The 13,713-nt window shown below is 33.7% G+C and overlaps 1 protein-coding gene across 6 annotated transcripts in view; it reads right to left on the reverse strand.

The window, feature by feature from the left end:
* Window positions 1–491: 491 nt before the first annotated feature.
* LOC105203181 (tubulin polymerization-promoting protein homolog) overlaps window positions 492–13,713 on the reverse strand; it is a 62,128-nt gene continuing 48,906 nt past the window's right edge. For all 6 annotated transcript variants that reach the window (XM_026140457.2, XM_039459156.1, XM_026140461.2 and 3 more), the window contains one exon: window positions 492–2,138. In XM_026140457.2, the coding sequence (XP_025996242.1) occupies window positions 1,959–2,138 (180 nt within the window). In that variant the 3' untranslated portion in view covers window positions 492–1,958. The remainder of the gene's footprint in view (window positions 2,139–13,713) is intronic.

Raw genomic sequence — 13,713 nt, forward strand, 5'->3', positions numbered from 1 at the left:
GTTTTTAATAAAAATCCCGGGACTTTTCAACTCATGTAGTACGTAGTTGCACAATTTTGTAAGCACACTAATCTTTTATATTACATATCCAAGTAAAAATCTAAGAACACAACGTTGTTTTACCATGTAATTTATATCTCAGATTATTTTCGTTGTGTGCAAACAGATTGGAAAATTTTTGTATGAAGAAAATATTGACACGCGTAGACATATTAAGTTAAGAATAGCTAAAACAAATAAAAATTTCATAATTTTTTTTGTTCTCGGCATAAAATTGACCGATGTGAGTTACATTTGTGCTTATACTTTAATTATAGATGAGAATTTTTTAATCTGTAAATGCAATTAGGAAAATAGTGCCCTCACAAATTTCACGTTTGATTTGTAAAACAGGATTACTTTAGCACCCTCTTAAATACAAGCAATATAAACTTTATATAAAATTACTTATGAACTTAATGAATCAGAAAATGCGCACGCGTACACAATTATTTATACATAAAAGCTTAACAGTTTATTTTTACTTAATACAATGTGTTAAAAATATTGATACTATATTATTAAAAATAAACTTTTATATTTTAATAATTTTTCTTGCTGCGATATGCAAGATTGTAATGTTGCTACAATGTAGTTGCAAAGATACTGTGCCGTAGATAAACCTAATTATACTATATAACTGCTACTCCCAAAAAGACCTCGTTAATAAAATAAATAAAGATGTAAAAAAGCTACAAAGTTATATTATTTTCATCTCATCAAGAGCGCGTTCTACATAACTCTTGGAATTATTTCATCTGTGTTGCTTATTGAAAATTAAAAAACAACAAATAATGCTCGTGAGTGTTGCAAGCGTTAAATAGAATGTGCTCCAAGTTACAACCAATCATCAAACAAAAAATAGTAGCGATATGTAAAACTAACTAAATCATATTACACAATATAAATAAAATAAGTTGAACAATAAAATAACTTTGAAAAAAAAAATTTTTCAGATCTTTTATCGGTCTAAAAATACAATATAAATATTAGAAACAAGATTTTCCTAAAGATTGCCGCAAATATATCATTAATATTTTGTCAAAAATCCTTAATTACGACATTATTATCTTAAGGCCCTTGAGTAGTCGCCACGGTTGTATTGAAATCGTGATGTCATAAACAAGAAATTACACATAAAAAATTTTGCGTGCCATTTGTAAATAAATAAGATTTGGATAAAACAACATAATGAGATTACTTTAAAACACTTATTAAAAATGGGTCTCAACTATTCTTTTCTCCCTTAACAGTCAGTAAATGGTCGTAAAAAACAACTAAAGTGAAGTCTATTCTGACAAGAAAATACACGGTTAAACTGAAATTTTTTGCCACGTTGTCATTATATGGTAAATAAAAAGAATTTAGATAAAACAAAATACTTAATTATTTTAATACACTTGTAAAAATGGGTCTCCACTTTTCTTTTGCTCCCTGATAGTCAGTAAAAAGTCGTAAAAAAACGCGTAAAGAGAAGTCTATTTAGACAGAAAAATAAACGGACAGCTATTGAAAAAAATGAAAAATATGCTTTTACATATAAAATTCAAAAATAATTTTACTTGCGGTCCATTTTTACAAATTTAATAAATACGAAACAAGTCACATTTTTATAATAAACTGACGTAAGAACGAAATGACATGGAAGAGAAAATTTCATTGTCACATATCACACCTATTAGTTCTAACTTTTTTTGCGATACTACATCGCTATTATCAACGGCGAGTTCTCGGCCGACTACTCAGGAGCCTTATAGATGACAAATTTTGCAAAACTAATATTCAAGTTATCAGTCAGACCGCTAACAATATGATAAAGAAATTCAGACCGTCAGCGAGTAGCGTCGATTCGAATGTATATTGTATTCAGACATGATCTTAACAACACTTTATTTGTTATCAGAGCATACAAATAAATACTACTGGCCCTTATATGTATCTTTATTTTGGTAACCTTGAACATATCCGGATGTATCTGGTATATCCTTGCGACCTGCTATGCCTTTACCTTTTCCTGTCTCGTCAAAACGTTGCTTATGGGAGCCGGTATATTTAGTAACATCGGTAAGCCTGTCAACTGTTGATGCCGCTTTGCCAGCCTGTAAATTAACATAAAATTATGAGCAAATTGTATAAAAAGGTATCGTTGATTCGTGCATAATAGTGAATCACATCTTAGCAAGAAATAATCAAATTGACATAAAATCGAAGTAAAAATTATACAGCGTGGTATGTGAACAGTAGAGATGGTTTCACCAGATCAATCTTAAAATCGCAATTTCTTATACCGAATTTTGATAATAAATTTGAATTGAATATGCAAGATTTGCTTTAAAAAAGAAAACATTTTATGATTAGGGAGAGTGAGTGGAACTCGCAGTACAGCTATCTTCACGTGGTGAACTCTAAATCGTTTTATTTAAAATTTAATAAACAAGTGAAAAGTCGTTTTATACTTTACTTATTTATAGAACTTTAAATAAATTTTTTATTGTATAAAAATTACTTTAACATTAAAAGGATTACTAACAAAAAATGATATCAGAAAATAAATGTCATTGGGTTTTGTATTTAGTTTTGTATTAGTTTATTAATTAGTTTGTTAGTTATTCCGCGTTGTAAGTATTTAAGCATTTATTATTTAATTGTAAAACACTATTCGAAGTTAGCGCTTAATTTGTCCTCTAGTACTGTCAACATAGTAACGCGATTTCCCTAGCAGTAGCGTTAAGCTTTGTATACACGATGCTAGAAATTGGTTCTCGATCCAAGTTCTCGAATAGAAATAGTTGTACTTTGATGCCTCTATATAGCGCTATAGTCGAGTTTGTGAGGTTAGCTCGATTTAGCTATTAAACTTTATATCTTTTTATACTTTATTGTGATAAAGGCTATAAAAATTACAATTTTTGATGTCCAATGTCACATTAACCAACATTCATCAACTATTTATAAGGAAATAGTTGACTACTATGAATTGAATCTAGTAACTAGTACGAAAAAATGGGACGAGATGCATTTTTCTGTTTGAGATTTCTATTCGAGATTTTCATCGAGTTGCTTATGTCCACGATTCGAGTTTTAGTAACTTTTTCTCGGATCGAGAACTCGGACTGATTTTTAGCATCGTGTACACAAGGCTTTACGATTATCATGGGCTCATATTTATAGGCCGATATTCATAGTCTCACCTCCGCGCCGCTAGCTGTCGGACTAACAGCTATAACAATTTTGAAGGTATCATACGTTTGCTAGTCGTTTGCTAGTGTTTGCATGTTTTTTTGTTTCGTTTGCATATTAATTAGTTTAAACAAAAAATTAAAATTAAAATTTGGATAAATTTGGACAAGTAAAAAGCCGTTTTAGCCTTTACCTTGTGATTTTCTGAATAATTCAGTGTCGAATCGTTTGCTAGTCGTTTGATTGTTCTGAATATATATGTATTATTCTAATTATATTGATAAATAATTTTATCCCCAGTAAAATTTGTGGGTGGCATAAAATCGAAATTGAAATTTGAACAAATTTAGACAAGTAAATAGCCGTTTTAGCCTTTATCTCATGATTTCCTGAATAATTCACTGTCGAATTGTTTGCTAGTTCCGAATGTATAAGTATTATTCTAATTATATTAATAAATAATGTAATAATTTATTTATTAATAAATGAGATTTTATAGTAACTTTAGCCCTAGTAACTTTCTAGGTGACTCGATCACCTAGAAAGTTACTAGGGCTAAAGTTACTATAGAAATGCCATTTATTAATAAATAAATTATTACATTATTTATTAATATAATTAGAATAATACTTATACATTCGGAACTAGCAAACAACTAGCAAACGATTCGACAGTGAATTATTCAGGAAATCACGAGATAAAGACTAAAACGGCTATTTACTTGTCTAAATTTGTTCAAATTTCAATTTCGATTTTATGCCACCCACAAATTTTACTGGGGATAAAACTAGCGCATGCGCATCGAGTCACCTAGAAAGTTACTAGGGCTAAAGTTATTATAGAATCCCATTTATTAATAAAAGAATTATTACATTTATCGATATAATTAGAATAATACTTATATATTCGGAACTAGCAAACGACTAGCAAACAATTCGACACTGAATTATTCAGGAAATCACAAGGTAAACGCTAAAACGGCTTTTTACTTGTCCAAATTTTAATTTTTTGTTTAAACTAATTAATATGCAAACAAAACAAAAAAACATGCAAACACTACCAAACGACTAGCAAACAAATGCCTCCTTCAAAATTGTTATATCTGTTAATCCGACAGCTGGCGGCACGGAGGTTCGAGTCTCAAGTCAGCACTTAAGACCGTCTTGGCAAAAATCGTCTTATAGCGCTTTTCACTGGAAAAACTAGTGCGCACTGATTGTGCATTGGCTGCAGGTAATTAGGCGTTGGCACCGTCATTGCGCGAACCAAAATATCCAATTGCCAGCGGCGAGTGCACACTTAGTGTGCACTAGTTTTCCCAGTGAAAAACGCTATTATTCAAATAAGATTGTCTCAATAGTCAGCGGGTTCCGATAGCGCACATCCCGGTAGCACACAAACCACTCACAATGGCAGATGCCTAGAGATTTTCCGTAGGTTGGGTTAGATAAGTCAAGATGATTGGTTGGTGGGCTATCGGAATGTGCGCTATCGGAACCCCCCCCCCCCCCCTCAATAGTAGTACCTTTTATAGTCATGACTTAAGGCGAGCTTGGCAAAGAAGTTCTTACTCAAGTTGTGCTTATTTGATATAAGATCGTCTTCGCGAAGTAATGCTTAAGGTAATAGTTATTTATGAATCGGCTGTTTTCGTAATATTTCCTATGAATCCTCCAATGAGAACATTGCATACATTAAGCTAGACGGATCAGACCAAATATTCCATTGGATCTGTTAAACTATAAAATTAACGAACTCAAGTATTATACCTATATTAATATTATAACTTCAACAGGAGACTCGAGAACTTCGAGTCAATTAGTGTAATATGATTAATTGTTTAAATTTTATTAGCTCACATTAATTGTGAACAATTAAAATAATAGATAAGAAAAAAATTTTATTTATTTAATGTAAAATAAGATACAGCAAAATATCTTAAAAAATTCTACATGCAGGATCATATAAATTAAAAGTAATGAAGGATAAAATTCTTAAAAAATATGATTGAAAATAGAGAGAATGTTATAAAATATAAGATTATTTATTAAATTTGAGTTTTGTGATTATCAAAGTATATCCCATTCAGGAAACAATATTTTTTAAATGCTTTTTTAATATTTATTTAATATTAATTATTCATTGTACAATTCATTATGACAATAATATTTATTAAAAAATTATTAAATAATTATTTAACATTAATTAAATATTTAAAATAATGATTTAAAGAAAATATTAATTTAATATCTATTTAACGTTTATTTAACATTTATGTTTGATTAAATACTCATTTAAAATAATGATTTGGGAAAATGTTTATTTAACGTTTATTTAACATTTATTTATGATTAATATTACATTAATATATAATTTATTTGCAATAATGATTCAAAGAAACATTAATTTAACATTTTTTTTAAATTAATTTAATATTTATTTTACATTAATTTTTTATTGGAACAATAATTTTAAAAACATTAATTTAACAAAGTATTAGAAGACTCTCAAGATTTAAGACAAAATAAACAGCTAAAACAGGCTAGTGAGAGTCATCGCGGGTTTAAGAGCGCAAAACACAATCAGTGTTCAAACAATTATTTATTCATAATGAATCAAAAGTAACGAACGTTTCGGCTCTCTTTGAAGCCCTCTTCAGCGAAATTACAAGTAAAAAATTATTTTAATCGTCATCTTCAGCGTAATTACAAGTGGAAGTTATTTTAGTCGTCATCAATCAGTTACCGAGGATTAAATGAGTCATCAACGGTTATTCTAGTCGTCATCAGTCAATCCCCGGTAACCGACTGATGACGACTAGAATAACTTCCACTTGTAATTACGCTGAAGATGACGATTAAAATAATTTTTTACTTGTAATTTCGCTGAAGAGGGCTCCAAAGAGAGCCGAAACGTTCGTTACTTTGATTCATTATGAATAAATAATTGTTTGAACATTGATTGTGTTTTGCGCTCTTAAACCCGCACTGACTCTCACTAGCCTGTTTTAGCTGTTTATTTTGTGACTAATTTAACATTTATTCAACATTAATTTAATATATACTTTACATTAATTTTTTTATTCAAAACAATAATTTCAAAAACATTAATTTAATGTTTATTTAATATTAATTTAATATTTATTTTATATTAATTTTTATTTGAAACAATAATTTCATAAATATTAATTTAACATTAATTGCATATTTATTTTACATTTATTTAATATTTACTTAATATCTATTAATGTTTAATTTAAATATTATTTAATACTGATAGATATTTATTGTCTTGATAAGTCAATAACATGTGGTCCGCTGCCGAAATTGCGTGTCTGCGGAGATTTTTAATATATTTAACATTTTTAATATATTTCTTCCTGTGAAACAATATTTCGACTATCTAAGGTAAGTCTATAGACGGATCTAAATAGACGTAAAAGTTTTATCTTTTAGACCTCTAATATACAGATCTAATAGACGTGTCTACAAGATGTCTAATAGACGAGCCTAATAGATATGTCTAATGTCCAGATAGAACACGGAATCATAATAAAGTGCCATTAAAATCGATTTAAAAAGAAGTAATCCGAATCGATTGGGATTTCTGCACCGAAAATACGGTATTAAGACCGATTGAAAAAATAAGATCGGAACCCAGATAGATTTATTAAAACAGAATACATTAACGTAAACGTAGTAAATGTTTAAGTTTACAAAAAAAGTATTTATTATATCCTTTTCGTTAAAAAGGATTAAAAAAGATAAAATTTGAAATAAACATTTAATTTACAACGTTTAATGTACAAGACTAAATAACAATACAAATTGTTAGTTGCATGTAAAAATATAAAATTTTATGTGGAACAGTGTTCCACACACGTCATGTTTGAAAACAAAGAGAGCAAATATTCGTCTCTAGGTTATAACATGCAGCATCTACAAAGCTTCACTAAAGTACGAGTTAAGGAATTAACCGCCGTAGCGTCTATATACAGGGTGTCCGGGAACTTCTGGGGGGCTCCGGAAGTCTGGGGGGCTCCGAAACTCTGGGGGGCTCCGAAAGTATGCTGCACGCGTTACCGGAGCCCCCCAGTCATGGACCAGGGCAGGACACCCGGAGAGGTTTTAGTGGGTATGTCCCCGCCGACACGTCGTCGGCGGGGAAGAGCCCCACATAACCATCAGGTCTCCCCCGGGGCCTGGGGTATGCGGTAACGCATTTCTTCTCCGTTACCAAAAAAAAAAAAAAGGGTGTCCGGGAACTAGGAAACCTAACGTTTCGAGAATATAAAGAAGATGAAAAGGCACAAAAAAGTCTTATACCATTTTGCGATATTCGCTATAATTATTGATTTATAAAATAAAACGTCTAAATCAATGTGCGGTGACGTCGCGCCATCGCGCCTAGCTCGTAGGCAACGGCGTGGGGTGGGACAGGTGACGCATCGTTGTTTGAATTTGCACGGCACGACGGTCTGAATTTGCCGCATCGCGTGTACATACACTGCAAAAATCAAATGTGTTATTTATCAAATGTGTAAGGAAAAGCTTCAGCTAAAATAACACTTTTGATTTTTGCAGTGTATGTACACGCGGTGAGACGAATTCAGACCGTCGCGTCGTGCCAATTCAGATAATAACGCGTCACCTTTACCGCCGCGCGCCGTTGCCTAGGAGCTAGGCGCAATGGCGCGGCGTTACCGCACATTGGCTTAGACGTTTTATTTTATAAATCAATAAATATCGCAAAATGGTATAAGACTCGCGAATATCGCAAAATGGTATAAGACTTTTTTGTCCCTTTTTATCTCCTCTATATTCTCAAAGCGGTAGGTTCCCTAGTTCCCGGACATCCTGTATAACGCCAGTCGCCGCATTCGATACACGAGAAGATCCCCGCGGTGTGGCCGCTTAGCGGCGGCGCCAGCACTCACTTATTAAATCCATTTCAATCTCAATATGGGCATTATCTCATCCATTGATCACAATAAAGTCACATATTTTAATTTTAATTTATATTAGATTTTCTATTGTTTACATTATTTTAACGATATATTAAAACAATATAAGTATTTTGGAAGCTATAAAGAATGATTTTGTCTATAATATAGTGTATAATTTCTTTTTCATTTTTAAATCATTTTTGAGTCATTTCTTATCAGCGACTTTTAAATCATTATGACTTTTGTGTTCTACCCGAATAGATGTGTGTAATAGATAAAAAAGGGACGTATATATTTCATGTATGTCTCATACATATTTAAGGGGGGAAATCCAATTAGAACTTTCAAAAAATCGAATTTTTTTTTGCATAAAATGTTTATTTAACATTGTAAGAATATGTTCCCAACGTTTTAAATCGAAATTCGCAGCCATTCGGAAGTTATGGCCTCCGAGCGCAACAAATCTCTTGAGCAGCATCGAAGCTCTAATAGCACGCAGCAGGTATATTCACCCGGAGCGGGGATTTTACCTTTCAGGGCTGCGATCCAAAACGTATAGAGATGTAACTAGAGTTTTACTGTAGGATTTGGAACGCACCCCTGGTAGACGGCTTTTATTTCTGTTGTTACGTTTAGTCGAAACCGTTGGGTCCGTTGGCGCTGGCATCGAGCAGAACCGGTTCTCAGTTTAGCTCCGAAGTTCGGCCTGTACAAAACGACAGTGCAAATTCGAAATGTCCTATCCGAACACGCCGAACCAAAACAATCGAAACCACGCAAAAGAAAGTTCCATGGTAATCAGTTTTCAAATAAAAAGAGTGCAGATGAAGAAGGATGTGAAAGTACGAGTGCAAGAAAACTCTCCAATGCTAGTGCTGAAGATATTCACTGGAATCCATTGCATGGCTATCGTTTGATTGAAATATTCATCGTTTTTACAGCCTTGACAGAGCTCCTTGTTTGTCGTATTTGTAAACAGAATGTAAAGTTTGAAGAAGCTGGGAATCGAGGCCTCGGTTTCAAGATAGTTTTACTTTGTCGCTGTGGTCAGAGAAACATCAATTCAGGACCACTAATCAACACTGGATACGAAGTGAATCGTCGGATGGTGTTTGTTATGCGACTCTTAGGTGTTGGCAGAGAGGGTATTAATTTATTCTGCAACCTCATGGACATTTGTAAAGGAATGAATGAGAGCACGTATAATGATATTATCACGTATATTCACTCCTGTACAAAATCTGTTTTTGAAAATCTCTGCAAGAAAGCTATCGAAGAAGAAAAAAAATTCAATGAAGAACATGACAGGTCTATTTTAGATTTGAAAGTCTCTGGAGATGGCTCGTGGAAAAAACGTGGATTCAAATCGCTGTACGGAGTTGTAACGGTCATAGGCTACTATTCGGGCAAAGTCATCGATTTAGTTATCAAAAGTAGCTATTGCCATGCATGCACATTTTGGAAAAAGAAGGTGAACACTCCAGAATACGAAGAGTGGTATATAAATCACGAGGAAGAGTGTACAAAAAATCACGAGGGCTCAGCCGGAAAAATGGAGGTCGATGCGATTACAGAAATCTTTTTAAGATCAGAGGAAAAGTATGGCGTTAAATATGGTAATTATATTGGAGACGGAGACTCCAAAACTTTCAAGGCCATTCTAGATAAGAATCCTTACGGTGATGAATTTCAAGTTGCAAAAAGCGAATGCATTGGCCACGTAGCGAAAAGAATGGGCACTCGGCTCCGAAATATAAAAAAAACACAAAAACTCGGTGGTAAAGGCAAACTAACGGATGCTTTAATTAAAAAGCTCACAACGTACTACGGTCTGGCAATTAGAAGGAATGCGAATAGTATTGAGGGAATGAAAAAAAGTATTATAGCCACTTATTACCATTTGATCTCTACGGATGAGAAGCCACAGCACGAATACTGCCCGCCCGGCGAAGACAGCTGGTGTAAGTGGCAGAAAGAAAAAGCTATTGGAGCAAATTGGGATTCTTTCGAGTACCCTCCTCCACTCGATCCAACAGTCGCAAAACATATTCTTCCAATTTATGAAGATTTATCTAAGGAAGAATTACTTCAGAGATGCTTGGGCAGTCATACGCAGAATTCAAACGAAAGTTTCAATTCTACGATTTGGCGTTTAGCTCCAAAACATCTTAATTCTGGGCTGAAAATAGTTGAAATTGCATCCTACATCGCTGCTGGAGTCTTCAATGAAGGATATTCTTCCATTCTACAAATTATGATGGAGTTACAAATAATTATTGGGAGCCAGACCAAGAACTATGCTGAGAACGTCGACGGGCGCCGGGTATCTCGACAGGAGCGGCGCAACTCTTTCAACTCTAAAGAAGCTCGAAAGGCCCGAAGAGAGCAGTTATTGGAGCAGAACGAGTTCTTCGAGGAAGCAGAAGGATTGTTCTATGGCGCCGGGATTGCTGACTAAGAGGTAAATTATAGATATCTTGTATCTTTTACTTGTCAAAACTTTAAACACGTTTTTCTCAAAACTGTATTTTTCTGCACTGCTGGAACTCTCATTTAAAAACTATTCAACCGATCGCGCTGAACTTTCGCACACAACTTCGTGACATCAGTACAATGTCGGTGAACCTAAATGTTTGTGAAAATTATAATAAAAAATGACTTATTTATTGCAAAAATTGTGCAGAGAAAACGTCAAAAAATGGAAATTTATTTTCATAAACGTTTCATATTCAAAATTTTTGACTTTTTTCATTTTTTTTAGGTTCAATTACGAATTATGGGTATAAATAATAAGAATTTTTTCGCTGCTTGTTATAGGATCAATATCACGGACGCCATTTGTCCAGCAGCTGAGCAACTCGCACGCGGACCTGCCAAATGGGATGCTTCATATGTCCGCCATTTTTAAATATTTTTGGAAAAAAAAATACGTATGGACAGTCCAAATCATATATAAATAAATGTTTAAGTTCGAAAAATATAGAAAAATTCTTTTTCCTACAAAAAAATTCTTGAAAATAGCTTATTTTTCCTCGTTCTAATTGGATTTCCCCCCTTAATTGAATGCATTCAATACTACCGCTCATTAAAGCAGTTAAGTAGCAGTTGAATGTAATTGGTTCTTACCTTTAGATCCAACCAATCATATTAAATTACTACTTAGCCGCCCAATGACAGATCGTATTGAATGCACACAATTCTCCTTATATGACTTTTATAATTTTGAATAAGGTAATGAACATACGTATTACCTTATTAAAAATTATAAAAGTTGTATAAGGAGAACTCCATTCCGTATATGCAATACCTGTTTCAAAAAACACATTCAGAACTATAGACATTTCTATAGTGTTCTAAAGTAAATTTGCGGCAGGGTTGTTTTTGGCCAAAAAAGTACTCACTAGTAACGACGTGTGCGCAGGTGCATTATCATGGTGCAGAATCCATGAATTTTCTTTCCACACTTCCGGACGTTTTTTTCTTATTGATTCACGTAAACGCCGCATAACCTCAAGGTAATACTCCTTGTTTACTGTACGACCTTGTGGTAGGAATTCTTGATGCACAACGCCATGGTAATCAAAGAAAACTGTGAGCAAAACCTTCACATTCGAACGAACTTGGCGTGCCTTTTTCGGTCTTGGCTCTCCTGGACTCTTCCACTGGGATGATTGGGCTTTCGTTTCGACGTCATAACCATATACCCATGTTTCGTCACCAGTTATAATCCTTTTGAGCAGATCAGGATCATCATTGACGTCGTTCAACATGTCTTGGGCGATGTTCATGCGACGCTGCTTCTGATCAAAATTAAGCAGTTTTGGAACGAATTTCGCTGACACGCGTGTCATACACAAAACATCCGTTAAAATTGATTGGCATGAGCCAAACGATATGTTAAGATCATTAGCTATTTCTCTAATCGTGATTCGACGATTTTTCAACACAATTTCTTTCACTTCCTGAACATTTTCGTCGGTTTTTGACGTGCTGGGGCGTCCAGAGCGAGGTTCATCGTTAACATTTTCTCGGCCCTCTTGGAATAACTTATACCATTTATAAACATTTTTTTTGCTCAAAGTTGTCTCACCGTACGCCACTGTCAACATTTCAAGAGTTTTTGAACACTTAATACCATTTATTACACAAAAATTAATACAAACTCTCTGCTCCATTATTTTTAACAGCAAAAAATCGCCGAGCACGCAAACACGAGTCTAACCTTTATGCCTCTCACATAAAAACAACACATGCTATATAGTCAAAACTGTGAGACAGGAGGAATAGTAGGATTGGGACGGGATTTGGAGGTTAGACGGGAGAGCAGGTATAAAGAGTAGAGAGGAAACGGAAAAGAGAGAGGGTAGCGACATCGGGCGGTAGAAGTGAGAAGCATAGCAGGAGAGAATAAGTGCAGTTGCAGGAAATTTTGAATTAGAGTAACTTTTGAGTAACTAATATATTATCTTAATATATAATTTTGTATTTTTACATTTGCTACATTTATATAATGATTTTACAAATAAGCTAAAAATATTATTATCTTAAATATAAAAAAAAGTTATATTTTCTAGTAAATACTTTTTAGAACTGCAAAAAATAGATTACATAATTAAAAATTTTTTTTTTCATTTACATAAATATAATAAATAAATAAATAAACAAATAAATAAATAAATAAATATTAAAAAAAAAATTTTAACCCGACTGCAAGTAAATGAACTCTTGAATAGGGAAAGTTGGCAGGTTAGAAGAAAGACAAGATGAAGGAACGAAAGAAGGTAGGGAAGGAGAGAGAAAGGGAAGTAGAGGAGTGAAAAGGGGAGGAGAAGGTGGGAAGACCGGGCAAAGCAGAAGGTTTGATGAGGGATAGAGTATATAGTCTGTCGCTGATAGATGCGTTTAAGAGAGAAAAGGAAAAAGATAGATGCATTACAGACAGATATTTTTAAGAAAAGTATAAAGGTATTAAGATCGCCTGAAAAACAGGTAGAAAAGCAGCCGAAAAAGCAGCTGGAAAAGCAAGAAGAAGAAGGGTTGAGTAAGATATTAAGGGAGATGAGGGAGGTTTTAAGGAAATTAAAGCGGAATTAAGAGAAGTGAAGGAGGGGAAATCAGAGATGAGGAAGTGGATGGAAGATATGAGGAAAAGATTAGACAGTTTAGAGAAAAGAGTGGAAGAGATCGAGAAACGTAGGGGGAAGGAGGAGAAAGAGGAAGGGGGTGAGGAAAGGTAGAAGGAGGAAAAAGTAAAGCCGATAGAGAGAAGAAGAAAGGGAGAGATGAAGGAATTAGAAGAAAGAATGAAGAGAATAGAGTTAGAGGGGGAAAAGAGGAAAAGGAAAAGAGGAAGAGAAATATAATCATAAATGGAGTGAAATCAAAAGAGAAAGGGATAGACGGGTTAAGAAAAGAGAAAGAAAAGATAATGGAGGAGACAGCGAGAGTGGAAGGGATGAGGAGTATAGGGAAGAAGGATAAGAGGGGAAGGGAAATAGTATAAGATTAGCGAGTGTAGGGGAGAAAATTAAAGTGATGAAAGGAAAAGC

The sequence above is a fragment of the Solenopsis invicta genome, chromosome 16, assembly GCF_016802725.1.
Source record: "Solenopsis invicta isolate M01_SB chromosome 16, UNIL_Sinv_3.0, whole genome shotgun sequence".
In the NCBI taxonomy this organism is placed as follows: domain Eukaryota; kingdom Metazoa; phylum Arthropoda; class Insecta; order Hymenoptera; family Formicidae; genus Solenopsis; species Solenopsis invicta.